The sequence below is a fragment of the Seriola aureovittata genome, chromosome 17 (genome assembly GCF_021018895.1).
Source record: "Seriola aureovittata isolate HTS-2021-v1 ecotype China chromosome 17, ASM2101889v1, whole genome shotgun sequence".
Classification (NCBI taxonomy): Eukaryota; Metazoa; Chordata; class Actinopteri; order Carangiformes; family Carangidae; genus Seriola; species Seriola aureovittata.
In genome coordinates this window covers 4,741,370-4,763,852 of record NC_079380.1, presented here as the reverse complement: position 1 = coordinate 4,763,852, position 22,483 = coordinate 4,741,370, and the positions used below count along the sequence as shown (strand labels likewise).

General features: G+C 39.1%; 2 protein-coding genes across 5 annotated transcripts; both read right to left on the bottom strand.

Moving 5' to 3' along the window:
* Positions 1-151: 151 nt before the first annotated feature.
* On the bottom strand, positions 152-17,465 carry mmd (monocyte to macrophage differentiation-associated). Of its 4 annotated transcripts, none has more exons than XM_056402264.1 (8): positions 13,357-13,438; positions 7,111-7,144; positions 6,140-6,221; positions 5,829-5,989; positions 4,668-4,742; positions 4,469-4,570; positions 2,740-2,809; positions 152-1,941 (listed from the first exon to the last, which is right to left on the bottom strand). In XM_056402264.1, the coding sequence occupies exons 1-8, from the start codon at positions 13,421-13,423 to the stop codon at positions 1,738-1,740; spliced, it is 795 nt and encodes a 264-aa protein (XP_056258239.1). In that variant the 5' UTR covers positions 13,424-13,438; the 3' UTR covers positions 152-1,737. The 4 variants fall into 4 exon arrangements, with proteins under 4 accessions (XP_056258239.1, XP_056258241.1, XP_056258240.1 ...); XM_056402266.1 differs by having other exon boundaries at positions 13,336-13,397; XM_056402265.1 differs by lacking the exons at positions 7,111-7,144; positions 13,357-13,438 and adding an exon at positions 17,340-17,465.
* A 14-nt stretch (positions 17,466-17,479) lies between these two features.
* Positions 17,480-17,911, bottom strand: LOC130185677 (small integral membrane protein 36-like). Its single transcript, XM_056402268.1, has one exon. The coding sequence runs from the start codon at positions 17,780-17,782 to the stop codon at positions 17,480-17,482; it is 303 nt and encodes a 100-aa protein (XP_056258243.1). The 5' UTR covers positions 17,783-17,911.
* Between the last annotated feature and the right edge of the window lie 4,572 nt (positions 17,912-22,483).

The window sequence follows — 22,483 nt, the reverse complement described above, 5'->3', positions numbered from 1 at the left end:
TCAAAAGAATGGACATGTTAAAATTTCTGTCCCTGCAGGAAAAGAGTCTGTCTAATAAGAGTCTGGTTTCCTGCTGAGAACAAGTCGGTGCTAACTGAATTTAAAAGGAAAGCTGAGTGCTCACAATGAATGACAGTCTTGTCTCATCAGATGTGGGGCATTATTATTTTTTATTGTCACATTATAAAGGTGATATTCAGTATAGTGGAGGAGCATTCATGTTTATGCAGCACCATTAACAGCCAATGGAATAGACAGGAAGCAGTTTTTTTCCCTGCAAAGGCCAGGATTCATGTAATCAAAAGAACAAACAACAGAATATACAAACATTACAAAACAGAGTGGTTAAGGAAATCATTTCAACAAGAGCCACATAAGAAATATGCAATCATTCAGCTCCATACATCACTAAGAGGAAGAGCGACAGACAGGTAATTTCATGAGTCAGGAGCCATTGAGCAAATTTACAAAACCATAAATCAAAAGCAAGAACATGAGGTTTCTCCACCGATCAAACCCACGTCAGAATACAGACAGGAAACACTGTTCGTCCTAGTGGTGCAAATCAAAAACAGAGAGAATCAGTGGAAATGTAATACTGGACTACAGTATAAAGGTCGTGCATACACACACATACACACACACACACGCACTCTACTGCACGCTGTTCACATTACAAATACAGTTCTGTTTCAACATCACACTGCCTGAACTGAGTTTCTCTCATTTGGCTCATTAACAAAATCCACATCTATCACCCGTGTCGCCTCCGCACTTCCTGTAATGTCATGAATCACCTCCTTAACTCCGGTCCCCACCAGCAGGGGGCGCCAGACACCACCAGAATCAAGCGTGGTTCTTTGAAAACTGAGGACTGTGTTTGGATACAAGTCAGGAGAGTGTGAACATGGATCAGATGGGTTGAAAATGTCATCTTTGTTTAAAAAAAAAAAAAGAAAAAGAAAAAAAAAAAACCTTTTCTTCGTGACAAAGAAACAACTACTGATTAAGGTTGGGTATCGAAACGAACAGTTTTTGGTACAGAAAGTTGGCATTGAACGTCTCATCAGACACCAGTTGATTCCTGATTTAAAACAAATTTTGCCAGTTTGAAACCATTTTACATTGGCAGAGCTGCATGTTTAAAAACACGAGACCTTTGGCTTCTTTTGTTAAATGAAAAGAAAAGGTTTTGTAGCGAAACAGTTATATTTCTCAAAAGCATGGAAAAAAAGTACAATTTTGGTATTGGTACTGCAACTCAAGCATGATATGGAAAGAGCTGATTTTTAGCACCTCGTATCCTCAGTGTTCAAATCACCAGCTGAAATGTTTGAGTCTCCAGGTTTTGATACACAATATGACCCCAAATATGGAATGTGACTTGCTTCAAGTGATACAAAAGACTGCTATCAAATTTCTCAAATGCTCATGAATGTGCCCAGTTTAACACCAAGAGTAAAAAGTTCAAAAATCCCTCCCTCACTGTCAAGTTTTTTTTTTTGTTTTGTTTTTTTTAGACTGAAGTTGTACAAAACAGCTTTTAAAGTAGCTTTTGTTCATCATGGAGACGCTGAAAAACCTGTTCTCCTCCATATTAGAAAACAGTAAACAATTCATGGTCAATATTTTTTCGTAAACTTTTCGGCTGTCGCTGCAGCTTCAGCGGGCAGTTGAGGGAGTCGGTGTGCAAAGCGCCTTTGCTCGGGGGAGGAGAACGGGGGCCACCCGCTGTGGTCACGAGTCGAGGAGGGTGTCGGCGCTGGGAGCCTTGTAGAGGTATTTCCAGATGGCGTAGTAGTGCACGGCTGCAGCCAGCGCCACGAACACGTGCCAGATGGCGTGGGCGAAGGGGATGACGCCGTCGCTCTTGAAGAAGAACACGCCGAGGCAGTAGATGAGTCCTCCGCAGGCCAGCTCCTGAAGCCCCTCAGTGTTGCTCTGCAGGATACAAGAGGAACAAGGGAAATACAGGAGATGTTACATAAAGTAAATCTCCAGCTATCTACTTAAATAAAATCTACTGAGTCTGACTGTGGATTGATCACATAGTAAATATTAAGTATAAAACACCAGCATGCACACAGGAAAAGATTAAAACAAACAAAAGAAGACTGTGCAGAGTGAGTCTGTTTGAGCGAGGGCTGCGTTCACACCATGTCCCCCCCATGTCTTTTTATTGAATATTTTCGGTGTACAAAAATACAAATACAAACGAAGCATTGCATCCGATCAAAAATCAAGTGACCCCCCAACCCATCCAACAACCCACCAGACCTACGCCACTGAATTAAAGTTTGTCATTCCTGACGATTACCAATGGGAAGCAACATAAATATTACATTATATTCTCTGCTTCCATTTTTTCCCCACAAACTTCAAGAATGGCTGGCAAGTTACAAAGAATTTTAGAGGGAATGTTTGCTTGTGCTTTAAAATGTAACCGACGTGAAACAGTCAGAAAATAATATTTCGTTTCTCTGATTCACTGCTTTGTAATTGCTAATGCCACGCCCTGTCTCTCGACAGCAACTGACAAATCCTGCATATTACACCTTTAAATAAAACCTCTCACTTTACAGTGAGCCGAGAGAAAAACAACAACTTTGAGGACCACTGCTTTTTTTGTGTCAGCGAGAAGAGGAAGTATCACAGACTCACACAGCCTGTTGAGCTGCTGTTTGGAAGAGGTGACATGTGACATGTCAACAAACTGAATGTGACTTTAGATAAAATTACCATTGACGTCACGACTGATGCTGGGAAAAATCCCATCGTCAAATAGAAGGCCAGCTCGACAAGTTTATACCTGTGAAGACAGAAACACACACACACGTCATGTTCACCGATTGTGTTCAAGTGTAACCAGAGTAGCACCAAATGATCTAAAAATGAGGGACTTCATTACTGGAGCTAATTCTAAACATTATTTGGAGGCAGGACAGCGATAATCTTGGAGGTGAATTGAAGTTTTGACATTAACATTTGTGCTCAACTTCTGCCAATTAAGGCTAGTTCATAAAGGTTTGTTTTAATGATGCTTGTTTGACAGGTATTTTTGTCCTGATTTGTTAGTAATCGATTAGTCACGCAGCACTGAGAAAAAGCTTTTGATAGGTGGTTTAAGACTTTCAGCAGAAAACTTGCAGAGAAAATTATTGTAATGATGTCCTTCATGTGGCAGCAGTCAAGGCATTTAAGTGACTAAGCACAAACACAGACACAACCTGCCAAACCTGCCTTAAAGCTTCCTCAATTCCACATAATGAAAGCAGATCTGTTTATCACCAAACAGTAAACAGAGCGACGGGTAGGAGTAAAATTAAGTTAAACCACATTTTTACCTGATGAGTCTGATGGCGGCAGGGTTCCTCAGACGTTTGAAAAAAATGGCTCTAAGTAATTTGTATAACAATATGGACTTTGTGTATTGTTTTGTTTTTTGTTTTTTTTCCTTCATTTTACTCCTTTGTTTAAGTGATTTCATTTAATTGGTTATTTTATTTTTAATATGGATTAATCTGTCAATTATTCTCTCAATTAATCAATCAAGATATTTAATATAAAAGTTATAATATGTAACTTTTCCTCATTAAAATGTCTAAAAACAATTACACCGATGTTATACATTTTGTTGAGTTGTGAACTTACATTATTCCAAATGTTTCCAGCAATTTTCAAACCTACAGAAACCTGTTAATGGTTTAATATCCCCTTTGCACATGCATCAGTGTCGTGGTTGTCTGTCAGAAAATTGACTTTTTCCCCACTTTTAAGACACATCTTTACGATACTCTTTTTAGATCTTGGTTGTTTTTAACTATGTATTTTAACCAGATAAAGGATTTTCTCAGACGAAGTCATCGGACAAAGCTAAGCAAACTTTAGCCGCCACTGAGCTCTCAGCCCCTCTTAGACATCCTGTGTCCAACAAACACAAATTTTTAACATGAAACTGCTTATTTCAGTGGAGGAGGAGGAGGAGACCTATGGATAATTCCAGTAGCACCAAAACCTCCTGAATGATTGACACTTAACTTATCCTAAGCAGGAGAAGTTGACTGTAACAATGGTGAAGACAACAATTCCCATAATCCTTCGCTACTTCACAACATCACCAAACTCACTGTCTTTTGTTATTGTATTGACTGAGAGACTCCTCGCAGCAAAATACATACTATGCGTTTAAGACTAAGAGAAGGGTCAGAAAAATCAGCTAATATTCAAATTCAAGGAGCTAGAACCAGTGAATGTTTTTGGCAGTTTCTCTTTGAATAATTAATCGTTTCATCATCACTGGATTGTCTAATGAAGAGTGCTGCACAGTTACAAAGATGTCCAGACTCACTGGTAGTTACAATCACAGACTTTCTATAACTTCACAAAAAGGGTATGATCCAAAATTTTATATTCCTCATTTCTGATACAAACACAACCACTGGGTGATCCGACTGTGACATGAACTCACTTTTCATGATAGTTGAAGACGTAGATGGTTCCAGCAGCAGCCATGAGCCATACAAACCAGCGCATGTGTGCTGCTAGAGGGCCCAGTTCACGCAGGTTTAACCTGAGCAGAAACAAAGACAATGACACACGTTATGTCTCCATGTGTGACAAGACACAAACTCCTCTGAGTCTATACTGAGCTCCTGTCTGACACTCACCAAGGTGTGTAGGAGGCAGCAATGAAGAAATAGATGACCACTCTGTCGCACATGTGGAAACACTGTTCCACAGACCTGAAACCAACAACAAGCAGGTGAAGAGGTAAGTTCTTTGTTTCTCGATGCCTCTGATGTACAAAACAAAGACATTATTTGCATGTTCATGTAGGGCAAAAAAAACCCTCTCGCTCTCAGGAAGTCATGTTTCCACAGAAGAGCTGAGTAGTTCACAATACAGCAAGAAATAAAAATTGGACCATGAACAGAAACAACAACCTCAACAAGGCTTACGGCAAAGATGACAGAGTATCTGAGGTGGCATTTGCCAAGTTGCTTCAACTTGTTGTTTTTGGTCCAAAGCAACCCGACATGAATGCAAATAACCTGTATTTACTAAAGTGATTAAGGTACGTGACACTGGCAGTGTTAACCGGACAGGTGATCCGACACACCTGATCAACATTTCTCTGCAGCAAAGTGTGAGGGATGTATCACTACTGACTGAATTAAATAGTTAAGATTTTAACTTTAAAATAAAGGAATGACACATCAATGCTCATTCAGGACAAAATCATCCTCAAACTAAGTTAAAATAAATTTGCTGCATAACCATAGACTGGTTTTACATCATTACTCATTGTTGTTGGCGCACAGTCTCTTTTGACTGTAAAACTGTCCATTCCAAATCTACCACAGGCCTTTACAACATTCCCACCTGTCAAAGAAGTTTTACAAGAAGTCTCAAATTATTAAGTAATGAGTTGAGCCGTTGTACACAGTGCGCAAGAAAGACAGACAGCAAAGGTTTGACATGAAACCTGAAACCAAATAGTGGATTTCCAGGACAAAAAAAGCTACAGAGGAAGCTAAGGAATCCAAAAAGATGAACGTGTGCTCGTCAAGTGAAGTAACAGCGTGGTATTATTGCCTGTGAAATCAGAGACCGGCTACACTGTATACTATTACTCTCACTCTAAATATTACAACAGGAATAGCTGATTGTTTGTGTCCCCGTGCTCTGTTGTCAGGTCTGTGTCCTCGTGCGTTACGTCTGTACTTGCAAGTATGTCATGTACAAATGGCTTTATGACAGTTTGTGCTGGTACATGTCAGCCATGGTTTTCTGCCAGTATGCTCTTTCATCACTTTGCTTCACCTCACCTCATGTGGCTCTTCTTCCAGGTGATGATATGAAACACAGTGGAGACCAGGAAAAGGGCGCAGAGGCCCATGCCGTACACCCAGGCTGTGATCCTCTCCCAGCGGTTGTCCGACAGACGGTGCAGTAACGCCATGCCCACGACCGCCGGCACAATGAGGAGCTACAGGGTCGACAATCAAATCACAGAAACGTTCAAATTAAAAAAACATGCAACTCAGTTGATAGATATTCTAGTCAACTTAAGTATTCTGTGTCAGTGATGTTGAACAACTCTACATTTGAGATCCAAAGTGAAATACAAGCCACTCACTGCATGAGTGTAGCAGTTTGCAGCATGCTCATAGCAGGTGGGCTGGTAGCGGCAGTTAGCAGAGGCCCGTCTGTTCATAAACCTGAAACACACAAATTAATAAAACAAAAAACAAAAAAGTAAACATTAACTAGTATGGCAGGTTGATTGTGCACTGTACTCAAACAAGACCTTTGTCCTGAATCACTCCTTATCGCAGACTGGTGTAAATGTTTATTTACAGATGTAAAGTAGCTTCCAGTATTGATAACAATAAATCAAATAAACCATACAAAGTAAATGTATAGATAGATAGATAGATAGATAGATAGATAGATAGATAGATAGATAGATAGGGCAGCCAAGGCACACCATACAAAGGGACAAAACAAACAAATAAAATAACAAAATACAGAATAAACTAAGAACTTAAACGTGATATTGAACTTACTACTACTACTGGGGACTAAAAGTATATTATATAACTTTGCCTAAGCTAATTAGTCTTGAACAGGTTCGTGTGCACAGACAATTATAAAGGCATTGCCCTTATTTATATTTAACAAAATATAGGTTCATATACTGCATATATTACTGGTTAACATAACATTTAAAGTTGAAAATAACATTATCAGCCACTCTGTTGTTTGTTGATTTAGTCTAAAATCACAAAATGTCCAAAAGCAAAAGATATTCAATTTACAACAATAAATAAACAGAGAAAAGCAACAATTTCACATCTGAGAGGCTGACACCAGAGAATTACATTTTCTGTAATGGGCTTGTATGAACCCTAATACAACTATATTTACCATTTTCTGTTCCAGAGTTGATACAATAAATCCAAAATTTAACAGTGATTTAGTTTGAATTTTCCTGCGTGCATATTATGTTAGAATAAGGTAACTAACCACAACTGATTAGCATTCATATGGTTAAATAATATCAGCAAAACATTATTCTTACAAGCTGATTATCAGGTTTTCACCCACCTCTGAAAGCTGTTCACCCTCTTCATTTCACTTCCTTATGAACCACAGGAAGCAAAAAAAAAAAAAAAAAATCAGCATACACCAGCAAACAAAAGAGCAACAAAACGCTGGTTTACAAAGAGAGAAATAAAACAATAAAGTGTCCTGACAAACCGGACAAAACGGAAGGCCTAGCATGGGCTAGTCAGCTAGCTACTCATAAGCTAACTTTCATTACAGCTACAAGGCACCGGCAGCATTAACACTCCCACTACAAAGGCACCATTTTAGCCTTTTTCTTAATACCATTCTGCAACAAAATACTAACTCACTCCCTTTTCTCTGAGCTAGAAATATCCATGAGCACCAGCGGCAGCGAGCACTTAACCGAAAACACCCCCCCCCCCCAGCAAGAAGTCAGCCCCGGCGTTCAGTGACTAGCTGCTCCCTGCGGAGCCGCTCAACTAAAATATGATTTTTCTTTTGGAGCCCCACCGCCCAAACAGTGGTGAGATGTTGACTGACAGCGGCTTTAGCCAATGAGCAGCGAGATGGCCGGTACACTGGCCAACAAGATATTGGGTAGGCGGTGTCTTGTGAGAGGAGCGTCATAGTCACGTTCTGGAAATGAAAATGTTGGGAATGTGACTGTTTATAGGAAACGAACAAATAGACAAACAAGTAAATACAAACATAGATGAATTGATTAATCAATTGATCAATTAATTAATAAACAATAATACTTCGAAACCATTTGGTCCTATTCCACGGTCCAGTTTCCTTGAACTCTTTCTCTTTTCTGTGTGTTGTAGGAACTGATTTCTGTTTGTTATGCTGTTCAGCGATCCTCTGTCATACATGTTTCAAGACTTTTCCGTGCTTATTTTAAATGTTATTTCATGTGTTTATAATATCCCTTTGCAAAAACTGGCTTAGTATAAGAAAATAGATGCAATATCAAATAACAAAAAACAAAGTTATAATTTTCTTACTGCAAAACATGCTGCCTTTACATATTTTGGCAGCACTTTCTAAGGCACCCTTTATAAAGGGTTTATAAGAAGTAACAATTGTCTTTAATAACATAATTTTATTACTGCCTTATAGAACAAATACAAGACATTAATAAGTCCTTTAAATAAAAAAATTCACCTCCATCACAAAACTTCATTTGCATTTATCACAATTACTGAACAATTAATTAATCATTTTGTATTTATTACTGCAGAATTGATGGCTTATTAAAAAGCATTTGCATATGAAAGTAAAGCCTAAAATTAATGACTTAACAGATCTATAAAGCATTAATAATAATGTTTTATTAACCATTAATAAAGCCATTAGTTAGGGTCACTAATCAGACAGTGTTGTACTTCTGTCTAATCAAGAAAAGCTTATATATTTTATACATTCATACAAAAGTGGCATTGCAAGTGTATGTTGAATTAAGGTGTGTAAATTGGAAACGTATCTACTAATTCTGTATGTTCAAGTTGAATGTTTTACTTTGGCTGAATAAGCAAAAGTAAAATCTAAAAACCTGACACTCCTGCCACCTTTTGTCAGATTCTGAAAACTGACTATGTATGCGTGTTCTTTTAAACAAAACATGTTCTTGTTACGTGTTATGTAAGAGGTCCCTTTCGGATGGAGGATGTCAACAGCTTACACTTACTGTAAAGTGAAACTGGCTGAGCGCTGTAGCTTTAGATTTTTTAAAGTTTTCACAATTTAACTATTTGACTGATTCTGCTGAAGACATACAGAAACCACAGACAGCTTCCTGTAGCAGTTACTATGAGAAAGGAAGCATGCAATTCTGATGGTACAGCCGCACTTTTGGCAAAAATCTGACTGGTGATGCAGCAAACAAAGCGACCCAGACCCAGACAATGAATTGCACACACACAGTGTCACGCTGTAACAGCTCAGTTGCATAATGGAACTGTAACTTGATCAGTGACTCTTAGGTATAACATTGTTTACATAAGACCAAAGTGCAATCCTTGTGCTTAATGAAGTTCAAGCTGTACCACTCTGTTAGTGCCGTGACTTCTGCCGCACACAGTGACACAGAAATGAGCTGAACCCTGAGTGTGTTTTCTCTGACAAATGTGTTTTTACTTTTATCCTGAGCACATGAAGAATATTTTTCTATCAGCAGATACAGATAACCACTTTTCTGGGATTATAAATAGTGGATTATAAAGAAAGATCAAGTATATATCTGAAATGCAAAGAGGAATGGTGTTCTATATCAAACAGAGGTATTTGGCTCTTTGTGATAAACATACTGTACCAGTAGGAGCAGAGAATGGGACTGATCCAGATGAAGAGAAAGAGCTCTTTGTTGGGGTTTTAAAAAGGACATTATCACAGACAACGGGTGTAGCCAGAGGCCATATGTCAGCAGACAGTGTCTCCTTGTTTCTGGCCTCACTCTGCTTTTTCCCCCCACGCTGCTTCACTAACACCTCTTAATGTGAGGCACACCTGAGAGCAGCGGTGTGTCACAGCGGCGTCCTGGCCGTAAAACAATCCGTGTCTGCGTCTGTGACCTGAACTGATCACCTGCCGAGTTTGGTGGTGGACCGATGCAGCTTCTCAGGTCCTTGACCTGCGCTCTCACCTCACACAAGCAGCTGTATCAGTTTACATGCAGCCTGTCACTTTATGTGACTGTGTATGTTGAGAGCAAAGATTTGACTTAAAACAGCTATTTAGGACATTACAAGTAGCAGCAAGTCTTATAGGAAATGTTTTTTCTTATGGTAAAAAACAAAGTTAACAGCATAACTTTAATAACATCACTGTAAATTTTCTAATTTTAAATTAAGCTAGAATTACCGACTCGCAGTTGTTTGCTTCTGCCACAGATTACCTCCCTGTTTATCCAGTCATATAAAATATGAACCATTCGTGTGAAATTTTGTCATAATTGCTGTGTGAAGTCTTGAGTAATTGCTAAAAAGTGTTTTCTGACATCACTGTGACCCTGACCTTTGACCTTTGAAGTCTAATCAGTTTGTCCTTGAGTCCTGGTGAAATTTTTTACTAAATTTAAAGAAATTCCCTCAAGGCGTTACGGAGATATCGCATTCACACAGCCAAAACCACGTTTTGTGAGGTCACCATGACTTTGACCTTTGACCACCAAAATCTAAGCAGTTCATCCTTGAGTCCAAGCGGACATTTGAGCCAGATTTTAAGAAGTTCCTTCAAGGCATTACTGACATATCGCATTCACAAAGCCAACGCTCCTATAACCTGTATCATCGTCAGAGTCATGATAGACAGTTGAGAGGAAAAATGATCAAAATTGATGCAGCACAGCAAGAGATATTGTGTTTTTTATTCCTCGCATTCTTGTTCCCTGCCAAAACCTTGCACTTACATTACCCACAATGCAACTCAATCACTCCAGTACCCTGAAGCCTCTAGCCTCACGCAGAGGTGAGGAGCAGGCTACAGAGGTCTTATAAGCTCAACTCTCTCTCCACACCACCAGATTTTTTTCATTTTCAAACTTTGACCTTAAAAGCTGACTCAAGTGACATCTCTTTATTATTTTTTTCTACAAGAATCAAATAATGCATTTCCTGTTTCAGTGCAATCTTCCATAGGTCAGGGGCAGGTCAGAGTTCATTTTGACCTGCAAATTCTTATAATTATATTTACAATGTGCCGTCACCCTTTACACTACCAGACTACAAACTGAAGCAACCCTCAAACAGACTGTTCACACCTCAGGACCGTCCTACAGGACTGAGTGTACTGCGTGCAGTTTTGCTGGATGGAAGGTTAATGTGAGTGTGCCTTTAATAGTCCATGTGCTTCCATGACATCACCTAATACCCCACCTTGCTGCAGCCATCCTCAACCTGAGCACAGGTTTAATCAGCCAGAGTCACTGAAAACATCCGTGTAGCTGTCCAAGCATCTAATGGAAGATGTTGGTCATGATGATTTTATTTTCGTCAGTTCTCATAATAAGCGCTTTTCTGTACATATCAGGACATCACATTTGTCTAAATCTCCTGAGATTTACATTTCATGGATTTTTTGGGAGATAATATGAAGTTTGGTTGATGAAGGGATAGTTTTAGGTCAACTGTTGTAGAGAAATGTTCCTCTACAGCCTCAGACCCTTTTCCTTCTCATGCCTGGTTGGAAGTTACCATTCTGCCAATTTCCAGCTTGTAAATATTCACATCAGTATACAAGTTATAATGATGAACAAATCTCAGATTCTTCTGAAAGCAAAAGCATGTCCATGTCCATGGCTTAATAATATTGAAACACCTGAAAAAGCAAACAAGCCTAGCCAGACAATTCATGCTGTATGACCGACTCTACAATGACACAACCAACTTTAATTATCCAGCGATGTAAATGAAAACTTGGTACAAAGTCTCCTATAACCATGACCTTGTTATTCTCTACCTCTGCACCTCAGACAGTTTCCTTCCTTTGCCAGTCACCTGACCCTGCTCCTCCGTGCACACCTGTCTCTCATTCCCTCATCAAGCCCCAGCACATAAATAGGCTATCAGCCACTTCACCTTGCCCAGTTGCCAAGTTGTCATTGTTGATCATGTGCCAGGTTTCAACCATGTCCTTTCCTGTTGTTTGCCATTTTGCACAGAGACCTGTCACCTGCCTCTGACCTGCTTTCCTGCATTTGACTATTTGCATTTTATTCCCACTCTTCAGATTCTCCTACTTGCCAAATGTAACCCTGTTCATGAACAAATGGCTCCAGTAAAGTGCCTTTAATTTAGCCTGCTCTGTGGTTGCGTTTGTTAGAAAATCAAATCTGAACTGTCAAAAGAAAATGTGGAAAAACAAAACAGCAGTTAACTGTGATTTATACTGAAGAACACAACAAATATGTCAACAAATCACATATAACTATACTCCAGCTTTTTTCCTGCAGTGACTTGGGTATAGCTCTTAAATAATAGTTCAATCTGCAACTTGTAATTTTGCTCCTAACAAACATTCACAGGTTCAGACAGAATGTTTGTGCTATTTTAATTATTTTTTTAAATCATGCCTTTTCCACCCAGGAAGCATTTAAAATGATTGACCACTGATCTACTGATTTTAATAAACTCATAAATTATTTAATTTCCTGAAAACTCAGGGGTCAGATGGTCGGACATGCTCATGTTATTCGACAAAGTCTTGTTGTCACGTGAGGGTCAGAAACCTGCTGACCTGGAGTCAGTGTCCTAAACTTTACCTCTCAGCTGCTCCAAGATAAACAATCATATCATGTCATACCGAGAACACACACACACACACACACAGACAACCATGCAATCATCCACAGATAACAGTGTGGATGGATAACTGAAGTCAATATGACAACTACCACTGGTGGCGTAGGATGGACATACTGTATCTACTATAGGTGGGAATGCCTTAGAATAAAAGAGGCTTTCTGTGCACACGTGACACGGGGTTAAACAGCTTTGTAATTGGTTTACCGTTTCATGCTAGAATGTATTGCCCATAGTTTACCTCCAGAGGGGAAGGGAAGGGAAAGTAATGAACACAGAGAAAATGTCTGATAGCAAATGAAACACTAACTGTAAAAAAAAAAAACTGCATGGGATAGTACTTCTCTGCATAAAAAATGGCAGTAGCCTCATTCAAAAGTGGCTGCAACAGTGAAGGTGCTGCATGAATTCAGAAAATGCATTTTCATGGCAACAATTTTAGAAAGAGTCAATAAATAATTGCAAAATTGCTCATTCTTAATTGTCTGAATTTTATATAATTGAATTTCCACATTTCTGTAAATTTAGATCAGATTATTATATATATATTTATTCCTGCACAAGTCCCAGTTTTATTGCAATGTCCATCTGAAGACAAAACTAAACAGTGTCTTTAGGTCAGAAGCTTTGCTGCAGCAGTGTTTTGCCTCAACCAGGTTAATTAATCTTGCAGCTAACGAGCTGAGCCTGGCGTGCTCTATAGCTGAAAGCGCACTGATGCTTGTGGCCGAGGATTACTCTGTTCATCGAAGCACAGCTGCCTTCCTGTTCTCACCACACACCTTCAGTGTCACAGACACAAGTCTACATTAAGGTTGTGCTGTAACAAAAACATGTAGAGCCAGAACTATCTGTTTTCTGTTGTGTGTACAGCAGCAATTTTGGGCAAACAGCGTTAACAAATTATCCACATTCACTGTTGAGAAAAAATATCACATTTCATTTAATTTTGATCACTTACAGAACGAAATATCCCTCATACCCTCATGCTCCAGTCCATTGCTCCTTGTCTCTTTGTGGTTGCATTGCATCTCTTTGTGCCCCTGCATGGGGCCCCATGACCTTTTGCACCACTGGGCCTGTGTCCAATAAGCCTGTTCAGTAACACGTGGTAATACAAATAAAATATATCCTGCTGTCAGGATTATGACCGCGATCAAAAGGCGTTAAGAGCTTCCTAAAAAGACAATGCTTTACATCCATTATATTATTATATCACATTTCTTATTAAAAAAGAAAATAGCAGAAAAAAACATTAATTCATGGAGAAAAAACATGAATGAATGATGATGATATATGACTTTTTTATATTGTCAAGCTGTATTTGAATTATTACTTGGCAGCACAGCTCTGTTTCGAAAGTCTATCCTCCTCTAGTGTTTTTACAAATGCGGATAATGTCATAATTTTTAAATGGTTGTTACAGCACACTTTAAAGAGAGAATTTCAGCACCTACATTAGCTGTCCAGTGGTAAAGATGCTTCTCTAATCAACAAAACAAACAAACTTGTGTTTCATTTTCTTGATTAGATCTTAAAGATTAGATAGGAAAAGTATTGGCATTATTTCATAAACATAATGAAAGAATCCTGGCCTCGTCACATGATAAAAGTTTTAGCCAAGTCTATTTTTTTAGCTTACAATATGACAATACTCATGGCTACACAAACATATCTCTGTCTTTGAAACAGGGCTCATTCTTTAAGTTTTCACATGGTATTAAGATGAATCTGGGACATTTTTAGAGAGGAACTCCTCTGGCTGTTTAGATACTGAGAGGTGAGGTTGGGATGGAGGTCAGCTGATAAACTACAGTTAATGTCCAGTATAGTCTGTAAAGAAATTAAAATGAGAAAACATACAACTGAAGAACCTTTTTGAGACATTAAAAAAGATGTCATTTGCCTCAATTACATAATGTATTTACCATCTCTTTGGTTAATCTTCAAGTACTTCACGGTTGGCCTATTTTATGAATGAGATCCATTTACTGCACTTTTCTGAGAAGCAGGATTACACAGGCCTCCATCCTGGTTTCTGACCGTGTTGACTGTGAGACTTCTCAGAGCTACGAGATCTATTTCTGTTGAGTGTTGGCAGCACAGACTGGAGCTGTAATCAGTCTGTTGAATAATCAGGTTTCTTTATTAACCAACGAAGAACTGATTCAGTTGCCTGTATAAACGTTTCTTATCCTTGTGTATTTCCTTTGAGTTAGATGGTAGTATTACTTATCTATGTTTGTGTTTCTGGAAGGCACATGGCCAAGAGTCAGAACAGATAATGGACAACTGATGAAGTGTGCCGATGGAGTCAAGGACAACAGGCTTTTTGGTATTAAAAGTTGACAGGCTAACACGAAGCTTAAGGCAAAGCTCTGATTAAAAAATAAAAACTAAGTATGTATAGACATCATTTACTTCCACGTCTAACTTAATCAGTGGTCAAGGTGGTTGTCACTTGCATGGTTAGCAAGCTGAATTAGCATGGCTAGCTAGGCTAACTAGATAAAACAACATGGTTTGGGCATATTTTCAGGGATTAACAAGAATGCATTGATTAATGCACTGTAGCACAGCTATACTTTATGTACTGTATAATATACTAAGCTTTTCAACATTAGCATGGTGAAACTCAATCAGTGAAATGTTTGTTTAACTAAAATCAAAACTCGTCTATGTACTAATAATACTTTTCATGTTGGAAATTGGTGACTAAATTAAGTGCACTGAAAGTCACAGACTTTTGAAATTAAACATTTTTGGAGTGTGTTGTTGATAGAGACTAAATGCTGTCCAAATCCATTTCTCACTGTTAGCTTAACATTACTTCAGGGCTCTTATAACACGCTAACTGTTCAGTTGGCTAAAGCAAGTAGTTACCTACTGCGCCATTGAAAAAAAAAAGAAAAGAGAAATAAGAGTAAATCATAAAAAAGGAATTTTTGACTCTGATGAAAAGCCGTAAATAAAATGTATTTTTTCATTGAAATATTGATATAGTGAAAATATATATTTGTATATTTTTATCTCCCTCTTGCCTCTCAACAATAGAGGAGGAGCTACTTGCTGTGCCTCTATTGCCCAGCTTCCTCTGGTATGTTCACATAAGAACACTTTTGAATAGAGGACTGTTACATGGAGTAAAGATGCAGATTCCTATGTTCATGACATGTGAGCGTTCATGTCACCGAGACAGCTGCATGATTATAAAATACTGTGGTTTGACATTACAACACCACATCCATTAAATCTGGGTTGAATTACTTTGACCAACTAATTCATAATTCAAACATTTTTGTTTGGTTTTCATCACTGTATCAGATATATAGGAGTCATTATTATGACTTGGATGTTGAATCTTATTTACAAATTGGAATCTGATAATTATATCAACTCCAACATGATAAGAATGACATGACATAAACCTATTCTGTAGATTAGGATAGTTTGAATTGTGATGGCAAGCTACACTAACTAGCTAATGTGTGTTAATAACATGGCTTGTGGTTATCAACAGATTGCACTGTATTATAATACAGTACATATATATTATATATATACATATTATAGTACATATAAATATAATAGATATCTGTGACATCATTTTGTTTGATCTTAGGCTCCAATCACTGAGTTTAAACTCAACCAACAACATTATTTTTGCCTCCTGAAGACATTTGAAAATGTTTTTCTGATTAAACTTCAACTTTTTTCTTCCAAGAGGGTGGTTCAGTGAATTATCTCTATGACTGTGTTGTCTAAATGCCAGGAAAGGCCCTTTTTTTTCATCAGATATGACAGGCTTTGAGGTTTCACTCGGCGCAGTTATCCTGAAAGCTCTGCAAACCTGCTACAAGGAACAAGTCCGAACCTCTGACTGCTCCAACAGGCCAGCACGGACTACAACATGATGCTGCACACGAGATGAACACAATGAATGACCCATGAAGCTGTTTGGACAGAGCTGGAAGGAGCAGAAAATCATAAGCTTAATATAACTGAAGTTGGGTATTTACAGATGCCATTGAAAGGGTAAAAATTGAATGCATAAAAGGCAAAATAACATAACAACTTCATACAACAGCAGCTTAATATCAAAGTCGCTCTGTTTGCTTATCAAACACTGCAATCTTCTGCTTCACTGTTGTTCACATAAAACATTGCTTGCATGTTTCCACAGACTTGATAAACCATATCTGCACTTGAGTGATATGAGAGACAAAGAAAAACCTTGCAAACGCCTTTCTTTAAGTCTCCTCATCATCTCAAAGTTGAACAACAGGTAAGAGTAAGAGGTCGTAGTTGCGCTCGTACTACGACTGGGAAGTGGAACACTGAGTCGCTCAAAGGGTTAACACTTTCCTGCCATGGGTGGGGTGATTAAAGACAGACGTCTCAAAATAAGAATGTTGACATGGCGGGTCAGGACCTTGGTCGGAGCGCTGTAACCCATCTGTCAGCCGCTTTGATGACCACATGCATACATCACACTTCCTCCAGTTATGTAAGAGGTAACCGTCCGTTCAGACTGAACCAAAAGTTGAACACTAATAAAATGCGTCTTTGAAATGTAAGATAATGCATCTTTGATATTGATAGAGTAGTTAAAGTAGAGATGATAAGTTTTATCTACATGTTAGAGCGGAACAAAGTCCAAAGACAACACGGACAACAAGGCACTGGTCTGTTTTCTAAATGAAGTTAAGTTAACACTAACTTCTCCTCTACTACACTTCTCTGTATGTTTTCCCAACCCTCACCTTAATCCTAAACCTCTCTCCCATTCTGTCTGTCAACTCAACACAACAGAAACGCCCTCTTTATTCCTTGTGCTTTATCAGTTGTGACATTTGCTCTCCAGAGCAGACTGCAGGCTTTGGCTTGAGATCCTTCAGATAAAGAGGGATCTTACGCGCATACACATAGCACTTAAAGACATCACCACATGTCACCCCCCCTTACCGTCCAAGTGTGGTCCTGTGGAAGTCAAATCCTGGCATTGTCCAAGCAGCGCAAGACAAGAAAATGTAAAAAGAAATGTATGTACAAAAAAAAAAAAAAAAGAGTCCGGTATATACAAAGGTGAGTCCTCTAAGTCTCACTCAGACCATCGTGCTCTTCTTCTCCCTGAAGTCCGGGTGCGTTGGCTCGTGGTAGGTTGTGATCATGTTGGCCGTGTCCCACCGTCCCACTGGGGCTGGAGAGCTCTGCATCACCACGAGCCTGATGGGAGACTGGGTCGGCTGCGGGTCCGGAGCGTACTCCTTAGTTGGATCTTTGCCCCGGCAGTCGTACATGATACATGATATCAGGAAGACCAGGAGCAAGATAACGTAGCTGGCAATGAGGATGCAGAGGTTCAAAGTGACAGGGTCGATCTCCTGGTAGTTTTCCAGAAAGCCCATGGTGCCTGCTTCATGCTGGGCGGCCCTGAGGCCTCGGAGAACAAGCACCTCAGAGGAAGAGAAGGTAATAGGTATCGACGGCCGACGGAGAAACACTAAACAAGCCGGGTGGCAACAGGGTTTTCTCACTCTCTATCCTCTTCAATCTGTCTCTCTACTGTCCTCCACCCTCCCTCCCTCCCTCCATCCTTTCTGCCTCCCTTCTGTCTCCCTCCTCTCTGTTTCAGATGAGCGCCGTGGATACGTGGCTTTGTGGTAAAAATACTTTAATCCGCACCACTCCTCCAACCTTGAATTTCTGCGATCAATGGATCACTTTAATAACTTAAGCTTCAGCTGTAACACAGCAACTGTGACAGATTCTGTGTTATGTCATCTGCTAGCAAGTGAACATTAATTACTGTGCGTTTGACGTATTTGAGTGCATGTCCGTGTGTGTGTGTATGTGTGGTGTAATCTTAATCTTGATTGTGAGTGGGGATTGTACGAGGAAGCCATCTGGCTAAATAGAGGCCGGACAGCGAGACTAAAAATGCTAACATGCTAACAGAAGATTTAATCAACCACACAAGAAGGTAAAAGACATTTTCTTTCCAAAATCTGTGGTTGTATTGCAAATGTAATCCGGACAGATTACAGCAGCCTTTGTCCTCCGTATCCCAGACTGCTTGTTGTAGGCAGGATTATCACAATGGACGACAAACTCCTCAGATTTATAATCCCTGTTGATGCATGACAATACAAACCATGTGTGCAGGTGCACGTTGTAGGTGGGCACAAAAAAAGTTGCATGTTTTTCAACAAGTAATTTCTACCTGATGCATTTATTTAAGATTATGAGCCTGATGGACAGCAGAGGGCAGCAATTAGCAACGATAGCAGAGGGAGCTTAGACTCAGAAGAAGCAGAGCTGGAGGCTGAACTTTGACACAGACAAACACTTCAGGAAAGCGGGAGGTGTGTGTGTGGGTGTATGTGTGTATGTGTGTATGTGTATGTGTGTGTGTGTGTGTGTGTGTGTGTGTCATACATATTTTTGTGTGTATGTATACATATTTGTGTGTGTATGTATACATATTTGTGTATGTATAGATACCCTGGATGTTGCAGTGTGCACATGTTGGAATGTGCAGATGTTGAGTTTTGCAGATGGACACTGTTGTCCTGCAGAAAGGAAGTGGAGACATGGATCCATATGCAAAAATTAAAAAATAAAATGCATGTATAGTGTATAGAGGTGGAAACAAAAGGTTTGCACAAAGTTTACAAAGCGCACGAATCAGTATGAACATTAGTAGAAGTAATAGAAAACTGTGCATATTGTACTTTTTACTGTCTCATGGAATAAAGACACAACATCTTAGTCTGTCTGTGCATCTGTCATATATGTTTTTAACTCATTTTTAAGTTTCCTGAAGTTGTTTTCATACATATCAAACTTTCCCCATTTATAGCTCAAACTGTGTCCTCTGTCTTTTATTTTACAATAACCCCGACATGTTTGAGATCTTTGGAATTTTAGTCTTAAATTTCACTTACTATGCACTTTTGTTGCACTTCTTTACCTGATCTCCGTGCACTTATTGAACAGATTTAGTGCACTTAGTGCTTACACCAAGGTGTCTTACTGCACTGAAGCTTTTGATAAAAGCGTCTGTCGAATGAGTAAATGTAGATGTAATGAATGCATTATTAGTGCGTACAATATCTCCTGTTAGGGGTTTGATTTTTTTGCAACTCAAATCCTTAAAATCCTTGAAAGTTGGCATCTTTACTCATTACTTATAAATTCAGCAACTACACTGTGGAGCTGTGTGAGCAACAGGCAGCACAGTGTTTTTTCTCTAAAAGAAAAAAGATTCATAACATAAGCATTAAATCAAGTACTAATCTGCTCCAGCTTCGCCTCCAGAACAAATTCTGGCACTTGTGATGTTTCCTGCCTCCTGGTGTGTAACAGTGAGGGTGGGCAGCATATGTACACACTATATATGCATAGTGCAGAGTGACCTCACTCCTCTCTTGATGTTCAGGCCTGTAAACCCTCTATATGTTCAGGAAACTGATGTCAGAGGCAAATGGCTTGACCCCGATCCTGCCTGACCTCCACACAGCTCCCCTGGCCTCAGGATGAGAACTGATGGAGGGGTTGGAAGGAGCGGGAGAGTGGGTGGGTGGGGGTTTTGTCAGGCTGACAAATCATCCCCCTGTGAAAAATGATGACCTCTGTGCGTCACTGATCCTGGTCCGGCTCCAGAAGTCAGCATCTGGAGGAACCAAAGTGCATTTTGCAGTATAGTGGAGGCAGCGACGACTGAATCATTTCCAGTCTGAATGTTTTCATAACACACATCATAACGTGCTCATGATTATTGACTGATTATCATGTCACAATCAGGATATTTAAAATGGTTTAATATTATATCATATTATATTATATAAATCTGGATTAAATGTCATATAATTTCTCTCATTCACATAAAAAAACTGAAAGCTCCAGGGGACATAACTCTGTCTCAGGGATAATACACGCTTCATAAATACAATTTATGACCTAGATTAAATCTATTAAAGAGGTTGTACATGACATATCACACTGCTGGGAAATACAGAAGGTGTAATTTTTCTATATTTTATCCTTGTGCATGCAACATGATATATCTTTAATTTCCCAAACATTGTTTCTTGGGGATTAAAAGACAGAACAGACGGGAGTTACATGACAAAATAAAGTACATAGATTTATCACTATTGGCTGCTGGGAACAATATTTTAATGCTCTCAAAATAGACCTGGGTTAGAATATTTTCTCTTTCTGACTTCTTGTTTTCAGGAGCAATTTGCAGTGAAATAAACACAAGGTTTTTTCATTTGGAGAGAAAACAAAAGGTCCTGATGTACTCAGTTAGTTAATAGTTCAACTTACTTTCAAGGCTTATTTTAGTACTTCCAGACATCATTTATTCAAATTTCAATAGTTTTAAGCCAACAAAACTAATTTAAAGAGGAATTATTCAGTATTTCCACCAGCATTTCAGTCCTGTCACAGATGAGGAAAATAAAGCTGATAAACTATACATTGAGAGAAGTTGGTTTATAACCCCAGCATTTTTATGCTCCCCCATGATGTTAAGTTGACTTTTTGACTGAGGTGATTTGTTTGGTCTAAATGAAACACAGTTTCTTAAAGACAAGAGATGTCTATGTAAAATGTTTTCCAGTACCTGAACATCATGATTTGTTGTTGACACTTAGACATATCAAATCAACTAGATCTGAATCTTCTTGTGTTGTGTAACTTTTTACTTCTATTTTGTTTGTGTGTATCAGTTTAGGCTGCTATACATAACATTAAAAAATCAGGCAGGGGGTGTATTTATTGTATATGTGGTGTGATGTTAATAATGATAAGAATAGCCGCAATTATTGGGGCCCAAGCAGCTCAGGATCATTCCAGTACTGTATGTATGAATTGTTATTGAATTTTTGCTGAAGCAGGACTTAGGCCATCTGGGGTTTCAAACCCCTGACCTTGGTATCCCCAGAGAAGGGAAGAGGGTGCAATGTCACCCCAGTTTGGTCTATAACAATGAATGGGGTTCTGATGCTAGAACAATTTAAAAAACTTAATTTGATAAAAATGTAATTTCTGTGTTTAACCTCAACTCATTTGTTCTTAGTTTTGATTGAGACTTTTGACAAACACAAATCTCTTCAACCTAAGCACATTTTTTTCAAATGCAGAAACTTCACAAAGGTTGGTTTACAACTACAAACATTATTTATCAGCAAAGATGACATATAATAGTAGCTACAGCAAACAACAGTTAAAGTTTGCTTACTTTAATGGGTTATGGTTTAAGTAGTAATTAACAGTTGTACAGCACCAAGGAGGATTCACCGCCACCATCATATTCTTTTGTCATCCGCATTTTGTTGACTGAAATAGAAAACACTTTGCATTCGCTGATTGGACCCCTTATAAAAGAAAAAACACCAGCCCTCTTTGAGACAAAGAGAAGCCATATTTTGTGTCAGTTTGTCAGTTTCAGAAAGGACTGAGCTAAAAACAGTCAGAGGAAGAGTGGTGTCTCTGTCCTGGGAAATGTTTGTGTTGTGGTAGTGTCGGGGAATGATTAGCTCAGAGGATGTGATGGGTTTGTCTGTGTGTATAGCAGGCTTCTTGGGTGGAGTCTCTCCTGCTCATCTTGGAGATATAGATCTTCCCCGTGCAGCGCCAGACTCCCACTGGTGCCAGGGAGTCCGGCTGCCTCGCCGGGACCTAGAGACAGACAGCAGGGAGAGATGGGGAGGGATGTGTTGACAAATCCTGCAGGCAGGAGTCTTCGGCCATTTGTGGCTTAGAATGTTAAGAGTTCATCTCTGCTTTATATTCCTGCTCTGTCGCTCAGGCATGAAGCCCCGGCATGTTTGTTATAGTCTCCCTGTGGAGATCCTCACCCCAGTCAGACACGATCTGACCTCACCTCTGCTCTCCCACCATCAACCATCCCAGAAACAAATGAGGAGAAAGACACAAGCCAAGTTGATGTGAACTCATACAGGGATAACTCCTTTATCCTAGAGCCTGGATGACTGAATGTGGAATAAAAGAACAATAAATGACTCATGTAGTGATAATGTATTATAATATAGAATATCTCCCTTTGTTCTGTTATAAGAAGTAACACCCTCACAAAT

Bases quoted from the DNA above. Each gene is read 5' to 3' on its own strand.
- mmd (XM_056402264.1), bottom strand. From the start codon at position 13,423: ATGCAGGGGCACAAAGAGATGCAATGCAACCACAAAGAGACAAGGAGC. The intron at 6,222-7,110 runs GTGGGTGAAAAC...TGTGTGTTTCAG, and splicing joins AGGGTGAACAGCTTTCAGAG to GTTTATGAACAGACGGGCCT. The intron at 2,810-4,468 runs GTGAGTTCATGT...CTGTCTTCACAG, and splicing joins GTCTTCAACTATCATGAAAA to GTATAAACTTGTCGAGCTGG.
- LOC130185677 (XM_056402268.1), bottom strand. From the start codon at position 17,782: ATGGGCTTTCTGGAAAACTACCAGGAGATCGACCCTGTCACTTTGAAC.